This window comes from Odontesthes bonariensis (genome assembly GCF_027942865.1).
Source record: "Odontesthes bonariensis isolate fOdoBon6 chromosome 6 unlocalized genomic scaffold, fOdoBon6.hap1 SUPER_6_unloc_1, whole genome shotgun sequence".
NCBI classification, from domain to species: domain Eukaryota; kingdom Metazoa; phylum Chordata; class Actinopteri; order Atheriniformes; family Atherinopsidae; genus Odontesthes; species Odontesthes bonariensis.
The window spans coordinates 94,149-110,700 of NW_027457365.1; the positions used below are offsets into that span (position 1 = coordinate 94,149).

At 41.4% G+C, this 16,552-nt stretch overlaps 1 protein-coding gene across 1 annotated transcript; it reads left to right on the plus strand.

Annotated features, from left to right (window-relative positions):
• The first annotated feature begins 9,580 nt into the window (after positions 1 to 9,580).
• On the plus strand, positions 9,581 to 12,757 carry LOC142375819 (uncharacterized). Its single transcript, XM_075459897.1, has 9 exons — positions 9,581 to 9,814; positions 10,085 to 10,370; positions 10,728 to 10,961; positions 11,117 to 11,205; positions 11,331 to 11,435; positions 11,556 to 11,749; positions 11,889 to 12,053; positions 12,147 to 12,391; positions 12,646 to 12,757. Exons 1-9 carry the CDS (start codon positions 9,581 to 9,583, stop codon positions 12,666 to 12,668), a joined length of 1,575 nt encoding a protein of 524 aa, XP_075316012.1. The 3' UTR covers positions 12,669 to 12,757.
• Positions 12,758 to 16,552: the final 3,795 nt, after the last annotated feature.

Below are 16,552 nucleotides of genomic sequence, written 5' to 3' on the forward strand. Positions count from 1 at the left end.
TCATCAATCATAACTCGCTTGAATACAAAACTGATTTTCACGGGGGTTTTGTTTCTGCAAAATTCATATATGTAGGCATGATACGAGACACATGATTCAGCGTATTTTAATATTCATAGTAGGCTTAACAGTAATATAATATCCTGGTAACATATGTGATGTAAAATAGGTTATTTTGCAAAAGACATACGCTATATAAAATATAATACATACGATAACGTGGAGGTGCGTCGCTTACTTAAAAAAATCCGGGTTACTGTCATTTTGAATTTTAGCCGAATGAATAAATAGGCAGCAGGTCTGTGGGCTGTCTGTGGTAGTAGCACGAGGATGACGTCAGTAACACCCACTTTACGACAAAAAAATCTAAATTACAACTTCCTACTTCTTCCTCATATCTTTGTCTTTGGGAAACCTTCAAAATATAAACGTGAGATTCGACAAAGTCAACACAAAAACATTTTAAAAAGGAGGTCAAGCTTATTTTCTTCCTTCTTCTGCCTTCACATTTCTTAAGAGGGTTAGGGTCAACAAACTGTTGATAATAAACCAAAGCTGCTGAAAGTGTAAGTAAGCTTGTTTGCAAACTATTCTACAGTCAGATATTGTGTTGTCTGTATTTTTAAGTAAGTGGGGTGGGTGTGAGACATGAGAGGTATCTTACTCTTGTTAGGATAAAAGAATTACATGTGAACAATACAGCCTGTGTCAGCTGTAAAATTTGCTGGTCAATGTTATACCACCAATATTTGCATTATTTCTACAATAGCATTCTTGTGTCAGTTGTAATCTAAGCCTGTGTTATGGAATTTATGATTTATAAAGTCTCCGTTGGCCTAATAGCCGGGTGAACACCGGCTATAACCATAGCTTAGCTTAATGTTTGCTGGCTACGATTTCGCTGGCGGACATAAGTACAGTACAATAATATTTTATTCACAAAATACAACCAATAATAATGTTGAATCTTACTTGTGAAAAGTAATCCCCCGACCCTGTTCGCAATCGTCTGCCGATTTGCACAGGAATACGCCGCACAGTGCTCTGGCATGTTGAATACTTTATGGGTGTCTATGGGTAGGATGGCCGCTCCAAGAATGCTGTTTTTTGCAAGCAGTCTCCGGACACTGCTCTTAGAGCATCCCCGCTGGACACCCATTTCTTGCCATTTCTGTGAGATATCATGATGTGTCTCTCCATTCATGAACATATCATTGATTATATGGATGTATGGCTGGAGTGAGGCCATTATAACGTGCTCTGGACCATACCGTGGAACTTTCTGTAGCTTCCACTTTTGGTGCGAGGACCGGTCTGTTTCATCTTTCCCCATGGTAACTGTCGCTGAGGATCATGGGAACGCTAATACAGCCTTCATGCACATATGCGCAGAATGAGCGCACGCAACCAGAGAATGTCTAAGACACCGCGGGAAATGGGGAAACCAATAACCCAACAAGGCAGGAGCTCCTGGCCTTGTTGGCCAAGTTCTTCCCCCAAAAGTGTATTTTATTTCCTATATGATGCTTTTCTAACTTTAACCCAGTACTTTTAATGTTTTACACCTTCCGACCAAGTAGTTCTGGAAAAAAGATCAAAATAAGGAGAAAATGAATGAAGGAAACAACAGGTAAACTTGAACAGCAGTTCAAAGTCTGATCTTAACATTTACCACATTTCACTGACAGGCTTGTTCTGACCTGGTTATAGCTCCCCATCTTCCGTGGGTGTTCTGATGTGGAGTGAAGTCCTGGATTGTGCAACACTTTAGTGGATTCTCTGCTCATCTCTTTGTAATTCTGGCCCACTGAGTTGGAGCTCATATATATTGCATTCTGATGGACACTTGTTGCTTGCTTATATGACCCTGAATGGTTCTTTGGTGTTTGTGTGATTTGTAAATATTAAAGTGTGTATAAAAACTGGTTTGCAGGACTTGCAGTATTTAGTGTGTAATAGGCCCTGTTCTACATTTCATGGGTTCCTCCAACTCCAGTTTCTGACTGATTGTTTTGCATTAAAGGGGAAGTTCTTTTTTTTTTCTTTAAACCTGGACCTTATTTCTGGCATAGAATACGTTCATCTACTCACCGATAACAGTTTGGTGAAAGTCGGCATCCTTCGGAAGAGTATTAGATATCCATATAACAGGAGAGAACGGGGCATAGACAATACAATCAATCAATCAATCAATCAACCAATCAATCAATCAAACTTTATTTATATAGCCCTTTACAATAGCCAACTGGTAGTCAAAGTGCTTTACAACAGGATAAAAACAACAATACATAAAACAAAACATAAAACACCATTCAGAAATGGTAAAAGTGCTAAAAGTGCTGCAGGGCATTAAAAGCCTTCCACAAGTGCAATAAAATGGATTGAATAAACTTTGTGTAAAATTACTATAATTAAAAAAGAGCGGATAGAATGGATGCATTGTGGCCCCAGTCAGAGTTCGAACGCCAGTCTAAAAAGGTGGGTCTTAAGCTTCGATTTAAAAAAGGCCGAGATCAGTGATGGTGCGGATGCCAGGGGGCATTTTGTTCCACAGTCTATGGCAAAGGAACGATCACCCCACTGTTTAGATCTCGACCTTGGGATCTCTAAAAGAAGTCTCTTTATTTCACCATGGTCACGCCATCTGCGCTTCGGAGAGGCACGGTCTCGCTATCTACACTTTAAAATCGAATCAGAGACGGACAAAGTTCCTACTGGCTCCTGAAGCCGGTGTAGCGGAAGTGGTTCTGGAGGCAGCAGCGACACTTGTAATGTTCACAGCTTCTGTTTAACACCTCAGAGTTTATAAAACTCATACAACACTATCAGAACACATGGTCACCATAGGAACCTTTATAAGTTCAGGCTTTCTAAAGTAACGGGACACACACACATCAGTCCAATCCAGATGTTTTTCTCATCTTTTCATAGTTTCCTGTTTTGCCTTCATAACTCAGATGGAATCAGTCAGTGAAAAACTCAGCAGGCTGTGAGAGAAAGTAAAGGTGTTCACCAGACCAACCAAGCCTGAACCTGAGGGATGTATCACTGAAATTACTGAGCACATCATCAGACAGGAGAAGAAGAAGCCCATTTTCACTGATATCAGCATCAGACAGCAGATCTGGAGGTGCTTTTCTCTCTACAGCTGGCCTTCACTCCTCTGTGTCTTCTCTCCAACCATCTTTGTCCCAACCATTGCATCTGTGGTGTTCAGCACATCTGCAGCATCAGGCCCGCTGGCTCCGTTCTGCTCGTCTTCTGCAGACGGAGCTTTTTCATGGCAGGAAACCATCCAGTAAGTCAGGATTCTGCAGGAACCACTGGAAGACTTTCACTTCCTCCTTTAGTTGAACGCTTCATCAAACTGACATAATGCAGTTCCTCTATTCGCCACCAGAGGGAGACACATCTCCATCAATGCAGAGTCCCGCTCAGTATTACTGACAGTACTTCACAGCCACTGAGAGGACACATCAGTAACATACAAAGAAATGATTTCTATATTTGAGCCAGGCTTCCACCTCCATATAAGACACACACTGTGTCCTCATACAACAAGCAGCTCTCCTGTCTGAGCTTCACATCTTTACAGTTAGCATCAGCACACACAGCATGTTGATGAAGATTCTCACTCATCCAGGTCATGGTAATCCTAAGAGCTCACATCCTCTGGCCTAAAAGGCCTCTAGCAAAGAGCCAGATAAGACCAGAGCCACCCACTCTCCAGATAAAGGGCCTTACGAGCTGCTGAAGTTCTTCAGGTAAATAAGTTTATATTAGTTTCTCTTTTGGTCAGAGGCTCTGGTGCTCTGGAGTTACACCAAGTGTTTCTGAATGTTAGCTGCAACACCTTTAAAACCTGTTTTATCTCCATGCAAACAGCAGCTAATCCTAACTGTCCTGTAGTTCGTAATGTGTCAGATCTCCATTTATTCCATCTCTTTCGCTGCAGTTTTAAAACTTCATTACATTTGTTTTGTTGTTGAACCACCAAACCAGCTCAGAAGACACAGTATTTAATGGCTATCAGGTTGAGTGGAGGATGTAAATGAATAAGTGGTTCACTTCAAGGCAAGTACGAACATTCATCTTGAAAATCAACAGATATCAGCTTGCTGCACTTTTGCATGAAAGGATAACAAATCCAAGCCTGCAATTGTTATTAAGTTTTAAACAAGAGGCACAAGACTGAAGCGTTGAAACAGACAATTATAGCAGATAATAAAACACGTGTGATCTGTGGTGATTTCAACATGGACCTCTTAAAGGTACATACTCCTAAACAAACTTGTGATTTCTTGGCTGCGTTATACGGTAGAGGCTTGTATCCACTGATCACAAAGCCGAGCAGAGCAGCCACAGATAGTGCAACATTAACTGACAACATTTTTACACATTCCTTGGACACTGGTATAAATAGTGGTTTGGTAATAAGTGATGTAAGTGATCATTCAGCTGTATTTGCAACATTTAATGATCAACTACAAAGGAAGAAAACAGAAAAGCGTCAATATGAAAGGGTAAGGACTGTTAAAGCAATTAATGCTTCAGAAATGAGCTTTAAAACAAGAGTGGAATGAGTTTCATACAGATGAAGTAAACACTGCAGACAATTCATTCTTCAACTGTTATTTATCTCTCTATGATAAACACTGTCCAACAGGTTTATGTTCACATAAGCATAGTTATGCTGAGAAACCTCGGATAACAAAGGGATTAAAAAATGCATGTAAGAAGAAAAATAAACTTTATGGAGACTTCATCAAAACTAGAACAGAGCTTGCTGAAAAACGCTAAGATGTACAAAAACAGGCTGACCAACATGTTGAGGCAAGCAAAGAAGCAACATTATGATAAAATGTTACAAATAAATCAAAATAACATGAAGCGCACATGGAACATCCTAAATAATGTAATGGTGAAGGCAAGGCAAGGCAAGGCAATTTTATTTATAGAGCACAATTCATACACAGGGCAATTCAAAGTGCTTTACAGCTACATAAAATCACAAGAAGGGAATAAAACCATTAATAAGGAATAAAAAAGAAATAAAAAGAAAGAAATTAAAAAAGAAAGAAATTTAAAACCCATTAAAATAATCATTAATTAATTAAAAAGTGAAGAGTGCAGATAAAATACTTTCAGGTGTCATATGCACAGCTAAATAGAACTGTTTTCAGCCTGGATTTAAACATTGTCAGAGTTGAGGCCTGTTTCACATCTTCTGGAAGGCTGTTCCAGATTTTAGGGGCATAAAACTGAAACGCAGCCTCACCTTGTTTAGTCCTGACTCTGGGCCCCAGCAGGAGACCCCTCCCTGAGGTTCTCAGAGCCCGAGTTGGTTCATACGGCTTTAACATGTCAGAGATGTACTTTGGCGCTTGACCGTGAAGAGACTTGTACACAAGCAGAGCTGTTTTAAAGTCTATTCTCTGAGCGACAGGAAGCCAGTGCAGAGACCTGAGCACTGGACTAATATGGTCGTATTTCCTGGTTCTAGTCAGGACTCGAGCAGCAGCGTTCTGGATGTACTGCAGCTGTCTTACAGCCCGTTTAGAGCCCAGTGAGCAGGCCGTTACAGCAGTCTAACCTGCTGGAGACAAACGCATGGATCAGTCTCTCTAAGTCTGGCTTAGACACTATTCCTTTGATTCTGGCGATGTTTTTTAGATGGTAAAAAGCTGCTGATGTTCCAGATTTAATGTGGCTGTTAAAGTTCAGGTCTGAGTCCAATATTACCCCGAGATTTCTAACTTGATAGTTAGGTTTTAGAGAGAGAGTCTCAAGGTGACTGATAACACTTTGTCTTAGTTTCTGTGGGCCACAGACAATGATTTCAGTTTTGTCTGAGTTTAGCTGGAGGAAATTGTTTTGCATCCACACAGTGATCTGTTCGATGCAGCGACACAGTGTATCTACAGGCCCGTGTTCTCCTGCCGTCAGTGACACGTAGATCTGAGTGTCATCTGCATAATTGTGGTAGGACACATTATTGTTGCGTATTAGCTGGCCTAGTGGAAGCATGTACAGATTGAACAATACGGGTCCCAGGATTGACCCCTGGGGAACCCCACAGGTCATAGCCATTTGGTCTGAGACACAGTTACCAATTTCAACAAAATATTTCCTGTCCTCCAGATAGGACTTGAACCAGTTTAAAGCACGACCAGAGATTCCCACCCAGTCTTCTAACCTCTGTAAAAAGGTCGCATGGTCAACTGTGTCAAAGGCAGCACTCAGGTCCAGCAGAACTAAGACTGTGACTTTACTTGCATCTGTGTTCAGGCGGATGTCATTTGTCACCTTGATAAGAGCTGTCTCGGTGCTGTGGTGGGGCCTAAAGCCTGATTGGAAAGTATCAAAAGCATTGTTAGACGGAAGAAAGTCACTAAGCTGTTGGTATACAACTTTTTCTAGGACTTTGCGTAAGAATGGCAGGTTTGATATGGGCTGGTAGTTGTTCAGTACTGTGGCATCAAGATTGCTCTTCTTTAGAAGAGGCTTAATGACAGCGGTTTTTAAGGCCTTTGGAAATGTTCCAGTCTGGAGTGAGATGTTGACTAGATGAGCGAGTTGTGGTAACAAACTGCTCAGCACAGACTTTAGGAATCTAGTGGGCAACTCATCAAGGCAGCACGTTGATGAACTCAGACTGCAGATGATCTCTTCGACTGTTTTGTCAGTAACAAGTGTGAAATGTGTCAGCTCTTGGTGTCTAGCTGGCTGCAGAGTAGTTATTTGTGTTGTGGAAATTATTGAATTTTTAATGCCTTGAACTTTGTCATTAAAGAATATTGCAAACTCATTACACTTGGATGTAGAAATGAGTTCAATTCAATTCAATTCATTTTTATTTATATAGCGCCAAATACAACAAATGTCATCTCAAGGCACTTAGATAGTAAGTCCAATTCAAGCCAATTGGAATTCAATTAATTCATAATAATCATAATTCATAAAATAATCCAATTCGTTCATGTAGAGCCAATTCAAAAACAATTTCCTAGCTAAGAAAACCAACAGATTGCACTGAAAACTTTTTGTTTTTTCGGTCCAATCTCCCGGCCTGAGCGGCGTGCCTGAGGCGACTGTGGAGAGAAACGACTCCCTTTTAACAGGAAGAAACCTCTGGCAGAACCAGACTCAGGAAGGGTGGCCATCCGCCTCGACCAGCTGGGGTTTGAGAAGACAGAAAGGGGGGGGCCGCGGCGGCACTGTAACACCATTCAAAGGATATCTGTTGGAACAGGGAAACACGAGTTAATGACCACAATAATGTCACATGTACATAAAGAGAGTAAAGTGAGGAAAGGTGTGACAGATGAGGCCCCCCAGCAGTCTAGGCCTATAGCAGCTTAACTATGGGATGTTTCAGGATCACCTGAGCCATCCCTATTCAAGGTAAACACAAGAAACTTGTGCTAACAAAAATAAATAAAGGACCAGACGCAGTGAGTAATTCCCTATACTCCCTATATAGATCCATATATAGAACCATCTTTTTACAGCCACAAGCTACCTCAGCCTCTCACCAACTGCACACCAGTCACAGCGGGGTGGGGATGCAAACCCTGGTTCGGGTAGGGGGAGAAATAAAAGAGGTAAGATAAGCGGGAATGGGATTCAAACCCTGCTTCGGGTAGGGGGTAATGAAAGTATAGAGGGTGCCAGAGGTGGAGGCAGGACAAGACACACTAGCAGACAAACTATCAGATTCAACAGACCTAACTATAAGCTTTATAAAAAAGGAAAGTTTTAAGCCTGGTCTTAAAGGTATGGTAGGTAATCCTGTTCAGAAACACATTTTGTAATACTGGGTGAAATGGTCCGTCTATCCTGAGAGAAATCTATACAAGATGTATTTAGAAAAAGGGACGAAAATAATCAGACCTCTGTGGCAGCTGCAGGACTGAGAAAAAGCAGACCAATCCGAGATCAGCGTCCCGCTGATCTCGGATTGGTCAGCCTACAAAAAACCAATCAGATGCATCTGCGCTTTCTGCCGACGCCCCCCTCTGTCGGCTCCCTCCTCCGCGCGCACACGCGGTTCTAAAACGACTTTATAGGCAAAAATGGCAGATAAAATGCAGTCGAAACCACCAATCCCCTTACTTGTGACGGCTCCCCCCGCTAAAAAGGGAAGAAAAAGAAAGCCGGCGGCAGAAACGGCTGCTACTAAAAAGGCTACGGATAAAGCCAGAAACAACACCAGAGTCAACATCGGTCCAGCGTTTGAGCGGTGGAGACAACTGAGGGATCTGAAGGGCCTGCAAAGCGATGCAGCGGTTGCTTTCTTTCTGTTGGACAGGTAATTATTTGTTTTGCTTCGGGGGGATTTGTTATTTTCATGAAATATGTAAGGTTTGCCAACTTGGCTACTTTTGTAGCTCGTATTAGCCTAATGCTAACATTAGCGTCTTCTCCGTGTTGTTTTTAGCCATGAGAAGGATCTATCAACTTCCACGCCGTCGAAACACAGACTGATGAGACCCCCTCCCCCACCTGTGTCAACAATTTTTTCTTCTGAATCTCTGTCCGACCGGTGAGTTCAACTTGCTGCTGCTGTGAACATGGCTTTGACAAACGTTGTCTTTGTTGGGATATATGTCACTGGCTCTTCTATGGACTATTTGCTGGTATATGCTATGCAGAGAGGATGGGGGCAAACTGAGGATCTTCTCAACAGTAAATATCAAACTTCAGGCTGTTTCGGTCCGTCAAAACATCTTCCCATAAACTGCCAAATCAGTCCTGCAGTCCTGTGTTGCATCCTTGATGAATGAAGACATTTTTTATGTTGATGCTGTGCTGACAATATTATATAATTGTGTAATCTTCACAGAGATGATGACTTCTCACAAGCTGGAGTTCAGGAGTTAAACATTAGCTGCCCAGAGGAGACAGCTCTCCAGCAATTGGATGCAAGGTATGTTATGGTAGTAAGATAATGTGTCCAATTATTTCCAGAATATAACTAAGAGTAAATTCATGGTCTGTGCATTATTTCAGCGACATGTGGTGATGTAATATTCCCTAATTTTTGTGTGTGTGTTTTTCTGTCTTTTTAGCATGTCACCACTGGACCTGAACATTGATGTTGATGCAGATGAGTTGACATAATAGTAATGACATTCGAAACTCCATGTAAGTTGCTGTGTGGTGTGCAGAGATGTTTTTACTCTCCTGTTTGTGGAAAATTGTATTCATTTTGTGAATTTTTATATTGTTTTCTCTGAATTTCTTTTTTTTTTATAGCATTGACTGGGAAGATGAAGATGACTCCTGGAATCCTGATATGGAGACACTGTCAGTGTCATCATTAGAAGAAGATGCAACCAGGGAAGTGGACTCAGATGATGATGACAGTGACGATCCAGATTTTAGGCCTCGTATTTGTGTTAGGTAGTTTCAATACCTTCTAGCTCCACTTAGTCAAGTTATTGTAATTTCTCATAGCTGTTCTTATTACAACAGGACTGGCGGTGCTCTGAAGACTACAATTTGCTTGGAATCACTTCAAGAAATTAGCATGGAGGACACTGTACATGATGCTCCAGATAACGCCCCAGATCCAACTATGGCAGACATGTCAACACTCCCTGATGCACTAAAAGTCATGGTTGAGGATGACATAATTGGCCATCCGGCATCCATTGCATATCATGACAGCTTGAAGCAGCTTGCCGAGTATCTCCTTCTCCCTGTCAGCGTGTGTTCTGCCAAGGACCCAAATAGGAAGGGAGAGTGCCGGGCACCTGGACCATTCGAAATCAATATCAGGTCCAGGGGAACAGCTGCTGTCATAGAATGGGTGAGTCTTTATTTCGCATAAAAGAGTATTACATATATTGGGACATTTTTTTTTTTTTTAGGAATCAACTTTAACAAACACAAATGGAAAAGCTTATAACATAAGTGCTGTAGGGTGGAGGTTGTCAAGGAGAAGAAGAGAGCCTTTTAGGTCAGGAAACAAGGAGGCGACAAGGAGAGCTCCTTCAGCGACAGACTGAAAAAAAATAATGTGTAGTATTAATCATTGTAGTTGCTATAATGTGCTCTTTCTCCACCTGCTTTTTTCCAGGTGTGTCCTCGAGGTCACACTGTTTGGAAGTGGGCTTCTCAGCCCATGTTGAAATATGGGATGGCAGTCGGAGACTTCATGCTTTCCACTAATATCCTGCTATCGGGCAACAATTACGCCAAGATCTCAATACTGTTCAAGTTTATGAAACTTGGGATGGTAGAGAGGTCGTCATTCTTCAGGATCCAGGACTCCTACTGTGTGGACACTATAAAGGAGTTCTGGGATGACAAGAGAGCCGCAGTCATCACCCAGCTCAAGTCAAAAGGGCCTGTTGTAGCTCTGGGTGAGTTAGAGACACACGCATGTGTTCACAGATACACACACAAGCGCACATGCATTCTTCATATGAAGCACAATATAATCTAAATGGATTTATTTCCAAGAGATGGTATTTGGCAAGCCATATGCATATTGATAGTAAGACCAAAAACTACACAAAATCAAATAGTTGAGTGTAGACATTGAAGAGTAGGATAAAGTATATTAATATTTTATCGGGGGATTTATTTGTAAGATACGAAGTGCTGGACTGACATATTGCACAATGGTTTTTCATAAAGTTGGATCAGCATAAAATGCCCTATTTGGGACAATGTTTTTATAACTTTTTGTCTGTTTTTGTTCTAATTTATTTTCAAAGGAGATGCTCGCATGGACAGTCCTGGATTCTGTGCGCAGTATTGTACCTATACTGCCATGGACAATGAATCCAAACAGATAATCTGCATGGTCAATATCGACAAGCGTGAGACCATGCGGAACTCTGTCATAATGGAGAAGGAGGGCTTCGTGCAAACATTTGAGAAATTACGTGAAGAACTCAACATTGAGGAATTCTGCACAGACGCTCATTCACAGATATCAGCCCTCTTCAGTAAATTTATTATCTTCTTTTGCTGTAGGAGATTGTTTCAGCAATCCAACTTTGTGCATATAGTCCCATGACACAATCATCACTTACATTATTATGAATCGATAATGATTGGTATTATGACTTAGTATTTATCCTCAGACTTATTTGTCCAACAGACAACAAAGGGAAATATAAAGATTATGGTGTCCGACACACCCTGGACATGTGGCATGGGTCCAAAAGTTTGGGGAAAAAAATTCATGCAGTAAGTTCATGATCTCTCTGTAGATATAGCTGGATTTAAAAAAAAAAATAAAAATCATCTACGCCAATTATCTTCTCATAAACCTATTTGACATCCCAAAAATTTATTTGTGCTCCAATGTCAAGGCAGGACAACAAAGGGGGTGCACTATCCTTCAGATGTGGAGTAAGGATGTTTGCAACCACTTCTGGTACTGTTGCAAAACTGCAGACACATATGAAGATTTCTTTGTAAGTATTATCAAAATTCATCTATCTAGGGCACACTATTGCTAAATAGTTGTTGGGCAAAAATGGTTTAAATTTTTATTGACCAAATTTTTCACAACATGTGTAATTTTTTTACCATAGGACAGGTGGACTGGACTACTTCACCATGTGACAGGAGAACATGCGTGGGCCCTTGGTGCCTGTCATCATGGTCCCTTGGTGGAGGACAGAGAGAAGGAATGGATCCAGAAGGGTTCTATGGCACACCAGAGACTGACAGAAGTAGTCCTTGATGCACGCTGGCTAAAGAGCGTACACAAATATCTACATTTTAGGTATGTCAGCATAGTTCTATGTTCAACTTACTGTTTTCTCCTATGAAAATATTTCACTGTACTTCTGTATTTGCCCTGCTATTTCTTCATTTGTACTACCAGAGTATAAAGCAATTTTATCTTTCATATGTGGTCTCAGGTCAACTGCAGAGTTGGAGTCCTTCCACAATCATATTCTCATGTATGCCAGCAAGCGCTTCTGCTTTTCACCGCCCGTGTACACTGCTCGAGTCCTGTTGGCTGGCCTGGACTACAATCACCACGTTGACAGACCAGTCAAGAGAAGGGCTGATGGCTCTATTCTGTATGTTTAATTTTATGTTGAAAAATGAAATACTGTACATTGTAAGATAATATGAATGTATCACTAAGCTTCTAATCTTTTCTCTAATGGCAGATACGGCAAGGTGTACAATAAAAAGTCCAGGAAGTGGAGCCTTTACGCACTAAAGGTGGAAAAGGACTACGGTTACATTGTGGACCTCCAAAGTGCAATTCTGCGGCACAGATTGTCCGTTGCTGGGGGTTTGCCACGGACTGCAAGGATGAGGCCTGACGATCCCCGTCAACATGGGGTTCTGTCAGGTGTCCCGGCCCCATCAACGCAGGAGCTTTTGCAGAGACAACTCAGCAGAGGGCTAGGTGAGTTTTCTTGCAATATTGTAGCTTGATCACGAATATAATTATAATTATGTGCAAAAGTTAGTTTTAAAAATCCATATCATAATTTATGATCTAAAATAATTATCTAAACAAAGCCAAGGATGTAACACTTAGAAAATTGTCACAAATGTTTGTTACTGTGTAAAATGGAAACAAAGTTGTAAGTGTTGTCATTGTGTCTCTGAAACGCAGTAATTATTGTCAGATGTGTAATTTTGATATTCTTCCTAAAGGTAAATCGCTGCCAAAGGAATAGATCGCCACATGCACAGCCTGACCAGTCGGTCGGCCATCCCTGGAAATATCTTTTGCATTTTTTTTTTTACAATAAAAAGTGTTATACCACATTTGTTGTCATTATTCATTTAGAAGGTGAGAAATGTAATACCTTGTTTATGCATAAATTGTAAAGGAAAGGCATTTATCATTTTTTAAATTTTATTCAAACTTGACAAAATATAAATAACAATAAAAAGACAGAACTTTGGACAGTACAGACTGTAAACCTGAGTGCAAATTTTAAAGAAATATGTAAACACTAACAGTATGAATGGCAGGGCTCAAGAGCAGATGCTATTTATTGCACTGTACTTACACCCTACTGGGGATGAAACCTTTGTACTGTCCATGTGGATCTGGGTAGCGGTCTCTAATTTTCCAAACACAGCAGCTAGGAATCACTACTCTGTGCCCAGCTCCCAGTGCCCCATATTGCCACACAACATATTGCCGGTATGCAGCATGGCGGAATTGTTTGTTGCTCTCCCCTGGGTTTGGAACATCCTCCACAGCCCGTACATCGTTCCAGATCCTTCTGGCAAGTCGCAAGACCCCCTCCTGCAAAATGTACGCTTCAAGGTGAGGCAGCGTGGAAATGCAGGAGTCGGGTTGTTGCCCACAACACTTTCTTTCCACATCTGTGGGCATCTCCCGGCAGTTTCGGCACACACACCAAGTGGGTTGACCTGGAGCTGGAGGGCCTGGTGGAGGCACATCTCCTGATGTTGATATGTGCAGGATATCAAACATGAGACTTGGGTCCCTTGTCAGGCAGATCTGCAGCAAGCGATGGGATTCTTGCAAGCTCAGTGTCTGAATTCTGGACTGTAAAACAATTAATCAAGAAGATTAGACTTTTTTGACAACTTTGTTGTCCTCTAAGAGGACTTTTATGTCCATAGTAGGCCTACATGGCAGGTCATCATTTATAGTTATTGATGATGTAGAGGTGCGAAAAATATTAATTAAAAATGCTATTTTAAATAGGTTACCTGCTCATCTGCAATTCTTTGAGCTTGCAGATTATCCACTCGCACAATGTCTTCATGTAGAAGTTGTTCTCCGGTAGCAGTCCGGCTTGCTCCCCGTCCTCTACGTCGAGTTCCTCGGCTTCTACCCCGTGCACCACCTCTTGCACGGCCCCCTCTTGCTCGAGCATGAACTCGCTGTCCTCTTTGACCTGAAGACGTGCTCGGCTCCGGACTGTAGCTAGGATCAGAGCCGCTCTCGTCGTGGGTGCTCTAACAAGCAAAATAACAAAGACATATCTTTAAAAAAAATCAAAAATCACGTTTGCCAGGGGAAAAAACGTTACGTTACATACAGTGTAATTTAGCAGACGCTTTATCCAAAGTGCCGTACATTTGAGAGTTCCCTCTTCTAACAATGACGTGGGGGTAATGGGGGACGGTGTTTATCATAGCAGCCTCGTGCAAAGTGTGGAAGAAATCTAACACTAAACTTGCTAAACATGACATGCTAGCTGGAGAGCTGAATCTGCAGCCTCTGGGTGTGCAGAGACATACTACGGTACTTTTTTTTCTTTTTCTTTTAAATAATCGTTGCAATAATAATATAGTTTACTTACAGGTGAGTGAGACATGTCGTCAGAGTCCCAGCGTCAGATGCGCGTTCAAGTTTGTGGGGGCGTGGCTTTCGATGAAGCACTGACGGAATGGGGAGGGGGGGTTGGAGCTTAGAGGAGGGGCCACTTTCGAATCTTGCTAGCTCTCTTGCTAGCTCTCTAGGATTACCTACCATAGCTTTAAAAGTGGAAAGGGTGTCTGCTTCCCGGACATTTACTGGCAGCTTATTCCACAATAGAGGGGCCTGATAACTGAAGGCTCTGCCTCCCATTCTACTTTTAGAAACTCTGGGAACCTCAAGTAAACCTGCAGTTTGGGAACAAAGTGCTCTGTTAGGAAAATATCTTACAATGAGATCTTTAAGATATGATGGAGCTCGGTCATTAAGAGCTTTATATGTGAGGAGAAGAATCTTAAATTCTATTCTGAATTTAACAGGGAGCCAATGAAGACAACCTAAAACTGGAGAAATATGATCTCTCCTGTTAGTTCTCATCAAAACTCTGGCTGCAGCATTTTGGATCAGCTGGAGGCTTTTCAGAGAATATGTGGGACAGCCCAATAATAAAGAATTACAGTAGTCCAATCTTGAAGTAACAAATGCATGAATTAGTTTTTCTGCATCACTCTGAGACAAGATGTTCCTGATTTTAACAATATTACGAAGATGAAAGAAGGCAGCCCTAGAAACCTGTTTTATATGCGAGTCAAATGATAAGTTCTGGTCAAAAATAACTCCAAGGTTCCTCACTGTAGAACTAGAAGCCAAGGAAATACCATCTAGAGTAACTATATAGCTAGACAATTTCTCCCTGAAACGCTCAGGTCCAAAGATAACGACTTCAGTTTTGTCTGAATTTAGAAGCAGACAGTTCTGAGTCATCCAGGTCTTTATGTTTTTAAGACATGCTTGTAGTCTGACCAACCTATTGGGTTCATCTGGTTTCATAGATAAGTACAGCTGAGTATCATCAGCATAGCAATGGAAATTTATGCCATGCTGTCTAATAATGTTACCTAATGGAAGCATGTATAAAGTGAAAAGAATCGGTCCAAGCACAGAACCCTGGGGAACTCCATGACTTACTCTGGTGTGTGAGGAAGATTCTTCATTTACAAGAACAAACTGAAATCTATCAGATAAATATGACTTAAACCAGCCTAATGCAGTTCCTTTAATCCCAATAACATGTTCAAGTCTGTGTAATAAGATACTGTGATCGACCGTATCAAATGCAGCACTGAGATCCAACAGGACAAGCACAGACACAAGTCCGCTATCAGAGGCTAAGAGGAGATCATTGGTAACTTTCAGCAGTGCAGTTTCTGTGCTATGATGCACTCTGAATCCTGACTGAAACTCTTCAAACAGATTATTTCTGTGGAAGTGATCCCAAAGCTGAGCTGCAACTATTTTTTCAAGAACTTTAGACATAAAAGGGAGATTGGATATAGGTCTATAATGAGCCAACACTTCTGAATCAAGAGTAGGTTTTTTAAGTAAAGGTTTAATTACAGCAACCTTAAAAGTCTGAGGTACATATCCTGTCAACAAAGACAGATTGATCAAATCCAATATGGAAGTGTCAATTAATGGGAAAACCTCCTTGAACAGTCTGGTTGGGATTGGGTCTAAAACACAAGTTGATGGTTTAGAAGAGACTATTGCTGTCGTTAGCTCAGAGAGATCAACTGGACAGAAGCCGTCTAAATACAAATCAGGTTCTAAAGATACTTCTAAAGCTGCTGTACTTGATGATAGATCAGTGATAATAGTGGGAAGGACTCCATCAATCTTCTCTCTGATAGAAGCAATTTTATTGATGAAGAAGCTCATGAAATCATCACTGCTGAGAGTTAAAGGAATAACTGGCTCAGCAGAGCTCGGACTCTTAGTCAGACTGGCTACAGTGCTGAAGAGAAACCTGGGATTATTCTTATTCTCTTCTATCAATGATGAATAATAAGCAGTTCTAGCTTTACGAAGGGCTTTCTTATACATTGTTAAACTATCTTTCCAGACTAACTGAGACTCTTCTAAATTAGAGGAACACCACTGTCTCTCCAGCTTTCTTGCAGTCTGCTTTAAAGCACGCAGCTGTGAATTATACCAAGGAGCCAACCTCTTCTGACTGATTACCTTCCTTTTCAGAGGGGCAACATTGTCCAGTGCTGTACGCATTGAAACTATAGTGCTGTCAACAAGAGAGTCAAGTGTTGCTGGAGTAAAGTTTAGGTAGTCGTCCTCTGTCATATCTGCACATGGCAGTGAAGA